This window comes from Pristiophorus japonicus, chromosome 5 (genome assembly GCF_044704955.1).
Source record: "Pristiophorus japonicus isolate sPriJap1 chromosome 5, sPriJap1.hap1, whole genome shotgun sequence".
In the NCBI taxonomy this organism is placed as follows: domain Eukaryota; kingdom Metazoa; phylum Chordata; class Chondrichthyes; family Pristiophoridae; genus Pristiophorus; species Pristiophorus japonicus.
Window position 1 is genome coordinate 182375363 of NC_091981.1, and position 12974 is coordinate 182388336.

General features: G+C 45.2%; 1 protein-coding gene across 1 annotated transcript in view; it reads right to left on the bottom strand.

Annotated features, from left to right (window-relative positions):
• The window catches only part of znf830 (zinc finger protein 830), a 132286-nt gene extending 126925 nt beyond the window's left edge, over nt 1–5361 (bottom strand). Inside the window, exons 1-2 of the mRNA XM_070881153.1 lie at nt 5214–5361; nt 28–123 (exon numbers count right to left, since the gene is read on the bottom strand). Coding sequence (XP_070737254.1) covers nt 28–123; nt 5214–5336 — 219 coding nt within the window. The 5' untranslated portion in view covers nt 5337–5361. The remainder of the gene's footprint in view (nt 1–27; nt 124–5213) is intronic.
• Between the last annotated feature and the right edge of the window lie 7613 nt (nt 5362–12974).

Sequence of the window (12974 nt, forward strand, 5' to 3'; positions counted from 1 at the left end):
ATCGAGACTAAATATCTGTACTCTTACCTCTTTGTGTTGTTTGCCTAGTATGTGTGTCTGCCATAGTAGTTCATTTTTTATTGGAGTACTGCAAAGCACACAGCTGAGATGACCTAAACTGTTATATGTTCAACTGGGTTAAGGTAGAACAAGTTAGAAAACAACATTTTAAAAGTTTACAGGATGAATTTCAAATGAATTTCAAATACTGTACAGTTTATTATATAAGCTTAGGTAAGTACTCGAAATATAAATGCATTGAAACTGATGGACTGACTGAAAATATGGCAATGGTTTAAGACAGGTACAGGGAAAGAAACATTAAAAATTGATATAGTCCTTGTTTAAGTAATGAATGCTATCCAGCGAGGTATATGGACAGCTTAAGAAAAAAGAATTTCAGTTCCAAATATACAAAAAATTCCATTGTCTATAAACATTTTCAAAATTATAACTTTAGTTTGTTCATTACTTTTCCCTCAACAGGGATTACATTCACAAACTAAAGCTTAACAACCTAGTTGTATCACAAGAACACAATTTTTAAAATGTATTTTGAAGTTACAGAATGAACCCATTTGACTTAACAGTTGGAAAATGTAAGTTAGAATGCATCTTATCTCGTAAAAGTGTGACATGCAACTGGTTTTGAGATGTGGTGATAATTCACTTTACATAAAAGATAATGGGCCAGATTTTGCTGAAAAAATAATGATGTCTGAACAACACAATGCATTATTAATGCGCAAATCAACCAGTAACTTGCAGTGAGGAAGAGATATCCTGTGAATTGCGAATCACCACAAGTTGTTATACGATTTGCGGCGCTTCTCTGTTAGCGTCACGAAAATGGCATCTCACCTTACACCTCCCCACGAGTTTCATGCAGTTGCTGCATTTGCACATTAATTTCCCATTTAACTCACACAGAAAAATAAGTCTAGTAGTAAACAGTGTAACTATCCTTTTAACAATGTGATAATTGTTAATGACCGCCAATCAACCTCTCTGGCCCCAAAAGTGAATAATTATAAGTGTGGCGACTCATGACTTCAGGTTGTGAATTGTTTTGCAATATTTTAAATGTTTTTTTCTTTCTTAATCCAATTTTTCTTTCCCTCTATTTTTCATTCTGTACCTGATTTTGACATTGAATTCTCCCATTCTAACTCATTCTCCTTCTCAGTCTGTTTATTTCTCAATCCTTAAATCTCATTGGTTAAGGAAATACACTGTTTGGTTGTTCACCAAGGTCCCAGATGCCTTGCTGCGCTGTTATCAGCTTGCACATCCAGCAACTTATAGGGCAAAAAAAATGTCAAACCTAAACATGCATGAACAAATCTAAATAACGGGGCACGCCACGCGATGCCCAACTCCAGCAAAATCTGGCCCAATTGATTATAGGAGCGGTGGGTTATAGAGGGAAAAAATACAAAGATATTAGCACACAAGAAATGGTAATTAAATTTCAGTAGAAATACAAATAAATCAAGGTGTAAATGAAGTGAAACCAGCCAGTATGGAAGCTGCGTTACGAGTCAGTTTCAAACTTAAACAGAACCTGATCCCGGTTACCAGTTATTTTTTTGGAGTTTTGATTTGTAAAATACTTTGAGGAGTTCTGTGTTCACATAACTTCACAAAATAAATCATAATGTTATTTCTACATTCAATGTTATTGATGCAAACTCAATAGTCTAAAATAAACTGCTGACCATGTTCCGCAGAACATTTTTAATAACTAGAGTTTATGCCAAGTTAACAAATCATAGCTCAGAACATTTACATACACACACGCACTAGTAGATCTCTTCTGGCATTGCTCAAAATGACTTGGCAGATACGCTTTTTTTTTACAATAGGTGTGTCAATCACGTAATGGACAATGTATTATCGGGGCCACTGATAGCCACTTATGATAGTGAAATCCCTTTACTGCATTGTATTATGGGATTTATAGCTGTGTTTTGTGGATCAAATCGCATGAAAACTAAACGAGTGGCATTGATTATTGGTTTCTTAATCTAGATATTTAATGTTTACCTCTTAGCTTTCTTACAGTCTACAATGAAGGTCATTTATGACCTCAGTGCTGTAACAGGGGTGTAAACCTGATTGGAGAGATTCAAATATGGAGTAGCCGGAAAGATAGACACAGTTCAAAGGTTTTGGAGAGAAAGACATATTGGAGATGGGGCAGTCACTCCCAAGGACAGAGGGTGATTTTCTTTTGAAAAGGTAGGTGACGACTGTGGTTTTGAAAGTGAGGAGCACAATACTTGAGAGGGAACTCTTTCTAATGTCAACCAACATGGGAGCCGGGAAGGGAAGTTGGGTGGTCAGCAGTTTAGCAGGAATGGGGTTAATGGGGCATGAGGTGGGTCGCTTGGAAAGAGGAGCTCAGAGCACATATGAAGATAGTCAGAAAAAAAACAAGAAAAATAAACTGCATCGGGGCTAAGACAGGGGGAGCCTTGAGTAAGGTTTGGCTTGGTGGGCAATGCCGGGCGTGGTGGGTAGAAGGGAGAGAAGCAGCTAAATGGATGGACTCCATCTTTGTGACAAAGTCCATGCGTTCCTTGCACGTTGTTGGAGGTGAGGATAGAGGCAATGGAGAGAAGTTTAAGGAGATGGTTGGTAGTCCAGACAAGAACCTCAAGGTTACCTTTGCTCTCATGGATGATCCTGGAGTAGTGGGTGCTTTTAGGCAGAGGGGAATGAGACCCAATACTGCTTGATGCAGTCTGGCAATGGGTGGCTAAACTAGTTGTACTCCAGATACTCTCAAGTCTGAAACCCTTGGACCTGAGGGAATGAAGATGGAGGCCATATTAGGGGGAATGAGCAGCTTTGGAGAGAAGCTTTGTTACGGACAAGGGCGTCAAAAGTGAAATTCAGGGAGTGGTTAAGCAGTTGCAGAAGTATCATGGTGAATAAAGGTCAAAGGCTAGGCAGTAGGAGTTTAAAAGTCCAATTGTAAGCAACTTGGGGGGCAGACACAGAAGGAAATGGGATTGAAAGGGGGCACAAGGATGTAGGTAGTGTGGTATATAGGAAATGGCTGTGAGATGGCCTAGTCTGTAATTGGGACCATGGGAGTAGAGAGGCCATGTGTGATGGCAAGATCGAGACGGTGGGCCTGAATCACGGTAGGAGAATTTACATGGAGGGTGAGGTGAAGGGAGTACAGGAGAGCATGGAAATCAAGAGAGGGATGAGAGATCTAAAATGGAGCCTGAACTCACTGAGGACGAGTGGCTCGGTGCAAAGACTGCGAAAGGAAAGAAGGGAGGATATCTCGGATATAAATTCAGGGTAACGCTTGGGGGAAGGGGCGGACTGACAGTAGAGAACAAGGATTTAAAAGTGGCGAGAAGGGGGGAAAAAGTGAGATGCACAAAAGGAAGATAAGGTGCCAGGGGAATTGGAGGAGTGGAGTGGGATGGGGTGGGGAGAAAGAGACCACAGTGTAATTTGGAGATTTATGCAGGGCAGATGGTGAAAGTATAGCTGGGAGACTTTAGTGAGGGACAAGGCAGCATCATCCATGAGCCAAATTTCAGTCAAAGCCAGATGTCACGCAATCATCCACTTTAACATGGCGGATGACGACAAAGTTTACGACGGATTGCTGAATTGGCCAGTTAGAGACTGTGGCAAGAGGCTTCTCAAATTCAAGTCTGGGATAGTGGCAAAGAGCAGGAACGATAGGTTGAAATGTTTGAATAGGGTTTTCCAATTATAAATGTTTGTATTGAATTTTTTATCATAAACGATGACTTAAAAAGTGTGATTCACAATTGTGCTATAAGGCTTTGAAACAAAGTGCATATAAGTATACATAAGTTTTTTAAATGTATAAAATATAAATACATATAGCTTCATAAACAAACCACTACACTAATTCCTAAAACATTTCTTTTTACAAAGTAAATATTTTCAAACTTATTAAAGAGCAACTGCTCTTTCATTATAATTAATTTACCAGTAATTCTCACAGCAATAATGCGCTAATTCAACAGTAATACTTTACAGTTTAAACATTTCTCAGACCTGGGCAGAAACAGAATGGCTTGCATTTATCAAACAGTAGAAAAGTAGCTGTTTATGTCTGGGAATATTTGATGCCAACTAAACATGGATCCCTTTATTTGCCTCACCACCCTTGCAGAGACACACTCTTCACCCACCCACCCACCCACCCTAACCATTGCAGTTCATACTTGGACCTTGGCCTCTCCCCTCAATTTAATCTGGAAATCCCCCACTAATTCATTACATCATCATCATAGGCAGTCCCTCGGAATCGAGGAAGACTTGTTTCCACTCTTAACATGAGTTCTTAGGTGGCTGTACAGTCCAATACGAGAACTACAGTCTCTGTCACAGGTGGGACAGATAGTCGCTGAGGCAAAGGGTGGGCGGGGAGCCTGGTTTGCCGCACGCTCCTTCCACTGCCTGTGCTTAATTTCTGCATGCTCTCGGCGACGATACTCGAGGAGCTCAGCGCCCTCCAGGTTGCATTTCCTCCACTTAGGGCGGTCTATGGCCAGGGGCTCCCAGGTGTCAGCAGGGATGTTGCACTTTATCAGGGAGGCTTTGAGGGTGTTCTTGTAATGTTTCCGATGCCCACGTTTGGCTCGTTTGCCGTGAAGGAGTTCCAAGTAGAGCGCTTGCTTTGGGAGTCTTGTGTCTGGCATGCGAACAATGTGGCCCGCCCAATGGAGCTGATAAAGTGTGCTCAGTGCTTCAATGCTGGGGGTGTTGGCCTGGTCGAGGACGCTAATGTTGGTGTGTCTGTCCTCCCAGGGAATTTGTAGGATCTTACGGAGACATCGTTGGTGGACATTACAAGCAAAGCACTTGGAAGCATCATGAGGGTGTGATAAGGTGCTATCTAAATGCAAGCTATGTCTTGGAGTTTGTGATCAATGTCACTCGGTTTGATGGTTAAATCCCTGCCCTCTGAGGGGTCAAGGAATGGACCCAGGCCCCGTGCCCTGACCTTTAAACTCCATCCGACGGATGCCGCTCATTGCGGTTTAGAACCTGTTTACAGATCTGTCGCCGGGAGATAGCGGCGGCCCCGTGCGTGTCACTCGAAGATAATAAATCTCTATCCACGCTTTCAGCCTTTGCTGCTGTTTTGTTTATTTGCACAAAGGGTTAAGGAGCGGGACCCGGACTCACCGCCCAGCCTCTCCAAAAGGATATTTAGCGAGCGGAGACTCGATCCTCTTGCTGGCCGCCGCCGCACGCTGCTTCTCTCTCATCAGGCGCCGCAGCTCCTGCTGGTTCACAACTTTCTTCTTCCCTTTCGCGGGAGCGGCCATCTTCACAGAGCGAGAACCGCTTCCGGTGTCAACCAGGAAGTGTTTCCTCTGAGTTGTGTGACAGCAACATGTCAAGAGGCAAATCTTCATCTCTGGTAAATGGTGTATCCCCCTCTCATCACAACTACAGCATTGTCATATTCGGTATATTTATGCAAGGGGTTTGAAGTTAATTTACCTGAGAAAATGGGGAAGTTTTACTTTCTGAAAATATTGCTTAAGTTCCTGAAATTAAATTAAGTGGCATGAGGTGCATTCCCATTTGCTGAGGACAGTGGATCTCTTCGGCAGTATAATTTTTCTGTACTTTCCAACTCATCCCCAATTTTGTAACTCTGCTTTTCGCGCAAAGTGTGTGCAGCACCCTGACTCCAGCCCTAGCACCACCATCTCCACGTACCCCTTCAAGTCACACACCATTCTGACTTGGAAATATATCGCCGTTCTTTCATCATCGCTGGGTCAAAATCCTGGAACTCCCTCCCAAACAGCACTGTGGGAGTACCTTCACCACACGGACTGCAGCGTTTCAAGAAGGCGGCTCATCACCATCTTCTCAAGGACAATTAGGATGGACAATAAATGCTGGCCTTGCCAGCGATGCCCACATCCCATGAATGAATTTTTAAAAATTGGACACATCCTAACAGATCTTTGAACTCACCCTCATTTGTGAGCAATTACTTCCAAGAGATTAGTGGAGGAACAAAGACATTTGGGTGTCCTTGTGCACAAATCACAAAAAGCTAGTGCACGGGTACAAAATGCGTTTCAAAAGGCTAATGGAATGTTAGTCTTTATCTTAATGGAGCTGCAATACAAAGAGAAGGAAATGAAGCTTCAGTTGTACAGAGCTTTGCTCAGACCCCATCTGGAGTACTTTGGAGGGAGTACAGCACAAAATCACGAGAATGCTACCAGGGAATTAAGAGTTAAATTATGAGGGCAGAATCCATAAACTTGGCTTGTATTCCCTTGACTTTAGAAATTTGAGGGATGATCGAATTGAGATGTGCAGTATTATAAAGGGATTTGGTAGGATATACAGAGACTCTCTTTCCTCTAGTAGGAGAAATCCAAAACAACTGGGCACAATTTTTAAATTAAAGTCAAGATATTTAGGAGTGAAATCAGGAAACACTTTTTCATACAAAGGGTATTAGAAATTTGAAACTCTGTCCCCCAAAAGGCTGTGAATGCTGGGTCAATTGAAATTTTTAAGACTGTGATAGATAGATTTATGTTAGGTCAGGATATCAAGGGATATGGAACAAAGGCAGGTAAATGGAGTTGGTACAGATTAGCCATGATCTGTTTGAATGAACAGACTCAAGGGATGGAATGATTTACTCCTGTTCCTATATTATCATTGAATCATAGAAAGTTACAGCACAGTAGGAGCCATTCAGCCCATTGTGTCTGTGCTGGCTCTTTGAAAGAGCAGCAATGCTTAGTCCCACACCCCCACTTTTTGTGTTCCTCATCCTCAAGTACCTGTCCAACTCTTTTAAAATTATTTATGGAATCAGCTTCCCCCACCTTTTCAGGGGGTGCATTCCAGATCCTGACAATTCTCTGAGTGAAAACATTTCTCCTCTCCAGATCTTTTGCCAATAATTTTAAATCTATGACCTCTGGTCATGAAACACAAGTGGTTAGCATTGTGTTCCTGACGACGACGACAACGACGACGACGACGAGAGGTTAAAGTAACAGTGACGTCAGTCTTTAACAAGACACTCCAGAGTGAGGAACAGGCCTGAGGGGCCGGCTTATATACAATGCTCCCAAGGGATGCTGGGATCCCTTGGGACTTCAGGGGGTGCGCTCCCTGGTGGCGGAACATGGGAGTGCACTGTTTACAGATACACAATATCCCTTCCCACCTCAAAATCAAAGTGAAAACTATTTACAAGGTGAGGCGGTCGGGAGCCTTTCATTCCCTACTGGACCGCCTCGGTACAAATGTCTGTTCTGGTGTGTTAGCTGTGCCCTCGCTGGGCTGGCATGTTGTTGGCTCTGCAGGGCTGCTAGATGAGCCTGGCCTTGCTGGGCTGTTGGGCGCGATGGGTTCGATTTCCTGGTCCGGCGTGGTGTCGTTGATCCTTTGGGTGTGTGTTGTGGGCTCGAAAAAGGTGGTGTCTGCTGTGGGTTGTTCAGGGCAGTCTGTGAACCGCAGCCTCGTTTGGTCCAGGTGCTTTCTGCAAATTTGTCCATTGTCTAGTTTGACTATAAATACCCTATTCCCCTCTTTAGCTATCACCGTGCCCGCAATCCACCTGGGACCATGTCCATAGTTTAGCACATACACAGGGTCATTTAGATCAATTTCCCGTGACACAGTGGCGCGACCATCGTTTACATTTTGTTGCTGCCGCCTGCTATCTACCTGATCATGCAGGTTGGGGTGAACCAGCGAGAGTCTGGTTTTAAGTGTCCTTTTCATGAGTAGCTCAGCCGGGGGCACGCCTGTGAGCGAGTGGGGTCTCGTGCAGTAGCTGAGTAGTACTCGGGACAGGCGGGTTTGGAGTGAGCCTTCTGTGACTCGTTTAAGGCTCTGTTTGATGGTTTGTACTGCCCGCTCTGCCTGCCCATTGGAGGCTGGTTTAAACAGGGCCGAGGTGACATGTTTGATCCAATTGCGGGTCATGAATTCTTTAAATTTGCCACTGGTGAAACATGGCCCGTTGTCACTGACCAGTATGTCAGGCAGTGGCGGTGGCGGTGCTTCCCGACATTATTTCACATTCAATCCATTTTGAAAAAGCATCCACAACCACCAGGAACATTTTACTGAGAAACAGGCCCACATAGTCGACATGGATCCTCGACCATGGTCTGGAGGGCCAAAACCACAAACTTCGTGGTGCCTCTCTGGGTGCATTGCTCAACTGAGCTCATAAGCTGCATTGCCATACGCAGGACTCTTAAGTCAGAGTCGATGCCGGGCCACCACACGTGGGATCTGGCTATCACTTTCATCATTACTATACCCAGGTGTGTGCTGTGGAGATCCGAGATGAACGTCCCCTTATCCTTTTTTGGTAGCACTACGTGGTTACCCTACAACAGGCAGTCTGCCTAAATGGACAGCTCGTCCTTTCGCCGCTGGAACGGCTTGATTGGCTCTTGCATTTCAACTGGGATGCTGGCCCAGCTCCCATGCAGCACACAGTTTTTTACTCGGGACAGCAGAGGATCTAGGTTGGTCCAAGTCCTAATCTGTCGGGCCATGACAGGTGATTTATTATTTTCAAACGCTTCCATGACCATCAACAAGTCTGCGGGCTGCGCCACCATCAACAAGTTTGCAGGCTGCGCCATTTCCACCCCCGTGGTGGGCAATGTTAAGACAACTGAGAGCAGCTGCACAGTTCTCGGTGCCTGGCCTGTGGCGGATGGTATAGTTATACGCTGATAGTGCGAGTGCCCATCTTTGTATGCGGGCTGAGGCATTAGTATTTATCCCCTTGTTTTCAGCGAACAGGGATATGAGGGGCTTGTGTTCGGTTTCCAGCTCAAATTTGAGGCCAAACAGATACTGATGCATTTTCTTTACCCCAAACACACACGCTAATGCCTCTTTCTCAATCATGCTGTAGGCCTTCTCGGCCTTAGACAAGCTCCTGGAAGCATAGGTGACAGGTTGCAATTTCCCCGCAACATTAGCTTGATGTAATACACACCCGACTCCGTACGACGACACGTCACATGCTGGCACAAGCCTTTTACACGGGTTATACAATACAAGCAGCTTGTTGGAGCATAAAATGTTTCTGGCTTTCTCTCAAAAGCAATTACTTGTTTTTTTTCCCCATACCCAGTTCTCAGCTCTGCGCAATAACACATGTTGGGGCTCTAAAAGGGTGCTTAACCCCGGTAGGAAGTTACCAAAATAGTTGAGGAGTCCCAGGAACGACCACAGCTCCGTGACGTTCTGTGGCCTGGGCGCGCTCCTGATAGCCTCTGTCTTGACGTCTGTGGGCCGAATGCCGTCCGCCGCGATCTTTCTCCCCAAAAACTCCACTTCTGTTACCATGAAGACGCATTTCAACCTCTTCAGCCGCAGCCCGACATGATCCAGTCGCCGGACGACCTCCTCCAGGTTTTGTAGGTGCTCGGCAGTGTCCCGATCCATGACCAATATGTCGTCCTGAAAGACCACCGTGTGTGGTACCGACTTGAGTAGGCTCTCCATGTTTCTCTGGAAGATCGCTGCAGCCAACCGAATTCCAAATGGGCATCTGTTGTAGATGAAGAGTCCCTTGTGCGTGTTGATGCAGGTGAGGCCCTTCGAAGACTCCTCCAGCTCCTGCGTCATGTAGGCCGAAGTCAGGTCGAGCTTGGTGAACGTCTTGCCTCCTGCCAGCGTCGCAAAAAGGTCGTCTGCCTTAAGTTGCGGATATTGGTCCTCTAGCGAGAAACAATTAATAGTTACTTTATAATCGCCGCAAATCCTGACCGTGCCATCACTTTTGAGTACTGGAACAATCGGGCTGGCCCACTCGCTGAATTCCACTGGGGAGATGATGCCCTCGCATTGCAGCCTGTCCAGCTCGATTTCCACTCTCACCCTCATCATGTGAGGTACCGCTCACGCCTTGTGGTGAATGGGTCTTGCCTCTGGGACCAACTGGATCCGCACCTTCGCCCCGGAAAAGTTTCCAATGCCTGGTTCAAAAAGGGAAGGAAATTTGTGAAGAACCTGGGTACATGAGGCCTCATCGACATGTGATAGCGCTCAGATGTCATCCCAGTTTCAGCGGATTTTGCCCAGCCAGCTCCTTCCAAGCAGTGTGGGGCCATCGCCCAGGACAATCCAGAGTGGCAGTTCGTGCACCTTGACCTTGTAGGTGACCTTGACCATGGCGCTGCCCAGGACAGTGATAAGCTCTGGTGTACATTCTCAGTTTCATGTGGATGGGGCTCAGGGCTGGTCTGAATGCCTTGTTGCACCACAGTCTCTCAAACATCTTTTTACTCATGATGGATTGACTAGCGCCAGTGTCCAATTCCATGGCTACGGGTAAGCCATTCAATTTTATGTTTAGCATTATAGGTGGACATTTTGTCGAAAATGTGTGCACCCCATGTACTTCAGCATCTGCCTCCTCTCTCAGGCTCAGAATTGCTTTGATCCACCATGGACCGATCTTCCTCTGCCACGTGGTGGTTAGCAGGTTTTGCAGAGCTTGCAGCTCGTTTGCAAATTCGTTGGAGGTGCCGCATTGTTCCACAGCTCTTGCAAACATACCCTTTGAAACGACATGAATAGGCTGAATGGAAGCCTCCACAAAGCCAACAAGGTGTGAATTGCCTTACATTCATCCTTTGTTGGGGACTCTGAGTCATCTGGGTCACCTGAGGCCTGCTGGCAGTTGTAGACTCGTGGGTTCTGCCCTGTACATTTCTGCTCGCAGTTCCAGTGAATTTATGAACATTGCTAGCACTTGTGTGCTGAGAGATTTGTTTGGTGTTATCACTGGTGGTCATAAACGCCTGTGCTATTGCAATGGCCTTACTGAGGGTCGGTGTCTCTACAGTCACAAGTTTTCATACGATGGTCTCGTGGCCAATGCCCAGTACAAAAAAGTCTCTGAGCATTTGCTCCAGGTAGCCATCAAACTCACATTGTCCTGCAAGTCACCGAACCAGTGTACACAGCTCCTCATACAACTTATCTGTGGGTTTCACCAGAGCCAGAAGATTCTTCTTGAGGCTGTAGGTCGGTGTCCCGCAGACTGTGAGGAGGACCGCTCTCCTTTTTGCAGCGCTTCCTTCTCCGTCCAGCTCATTGGCTACAAAGTACTGGTCTAGCCGTTCGACATAGGCTTCCCAGTCCTCACCCTCCGAGAACTTCTCCAGGATGCCCACAGTTTGCTGTATCTTTGCGTTGGATTCGTATTCTCGTCGCCAGTTATTGTGTTCCTAACACAGATGAGGCTGCACACAGGGAGATTAAAGTAACAGTGACCTCAGTCTTTAATTAGACACTCCAGAGTGAGGAACAGGCCTTCGGGGCCGGCTTATATGCAGTGCTCCCAAGGGATGCTAGGATCCCTTGGGACTTCAGGGGATGAGCGGAACTTGAGAGTGCATGCTTTACAGATAAACAACAGTTAGAATGCAGGTACAACAAGTGATCAGGAAGGCTAATTGAATCTTGGCCTTTATTGCAAAGGGGATGGAGTATAAAAACAGGGAATTATTGCTACAGTTGTACAGGGTATTGATGAGGTTACACCTAGAATACTGCGTGCAGTTTGCTTTCCATATTTACGAAAGGATATACTTGCTTTGGAGGCAGTTCAGAGAAGGTTCACAAGGATGACTCCAGAGATGAGGGGGTTGACTTATGAGGAAAGGTTGAGTAAGTTGGGCCTCTACTCATTGGAATTCAGAAGAATGTGAGGTGGTCTTATCGAAACGTATAAGATTATGAGGGGGCTTGACAAGGTGGATGCAGAGAGGATGTTTCCACTAATAGGGGAGACTAGAACTAGGGGTCATCAGCTTAGAATAAGGGGTCGCCCATTTAAAACTGAGATGAGGAGAAATTTCTTCTCTCAGAGGGTTGTGGATCTGTGGAATTCGCTGCCTCTGAGAGCTGTGGAAGCTGGGACATTGAATAAATTTAAGATAGAAATAGACAGTTTCTTAAAACGATAAGGGGATAAGGGATTATGGGGAGCGGGCAGGGAAGTGGAGCTGAATCCATGATCAGATCAGCCATGATCGTATTGAATGGCGGAGCAAGTTCGAGGGGCCGTATGGCTTACTCCTGCTCCTATTTCTTATGTTATTGACCACTCGCCAGAGGGAATCGTTTTTCTCTACTCTTATCAAAATTTCTCACTATGATGAAAACCTCTATTAGGTCACCTCTTAGCCTTTCTTGTTCCAAGGAAAACAGTCCTACCTTTTTCAACCTCTCCTCATAACTGAAGTCCTTCATCCCTGGTAATATTCAGGTAAATCTCCTCTGAACCCTTTCTAATGACTTTACAATCTTCATGACATGTGGTGCCCAGAAATGTCCACAATACTCCAGCTCCATATTGATTGGACAAATCCAATTGGTCAGGGTAGCCTTGAGGAAGAGTTCCTACAGTGCATAAGGGATGGGTTCCTTGAGCAGTATGTAACGGAACCAACCAGGGGGCAGGCTTTCTTAGATCTGGTCCTGTGTAATGAGACAGGATTAATAAACAACCTCCAAGTAAAGGGTCCCCTCGGAATCAGTGACCATAGCATGATTGAATTTCAAATTCAGATGGAGGGTGAGAAAGTTGGATCTCTAACCAGCGTACTAAGCTTAAATAAAGGAGACTATGAAGGTATGAGGGCAGAGTTGGCTAAAGTGGACTGGGAAAATAGATTAAAGTGTTGGACGGTTGATGAACAGTGGTGTACATTTAAGGAGATATTTCACAACTCTCAAGAAAAATATATTCCAGTGAGAAGGAAAGGGTGTAAGAGAAAAGATAGCCATCTGTGGCTAACTAAAGAAATAAAGGACGGTATCCAATTAAAAACAAGGGCATACAAAGTGGCCAAAATTAGTAGGAGGATAGAAGATTGGGAAGCTTTTAAAAGCCAGTAAAGAACGACTAAAAAAATGATTAAGAAAGGGAAGAT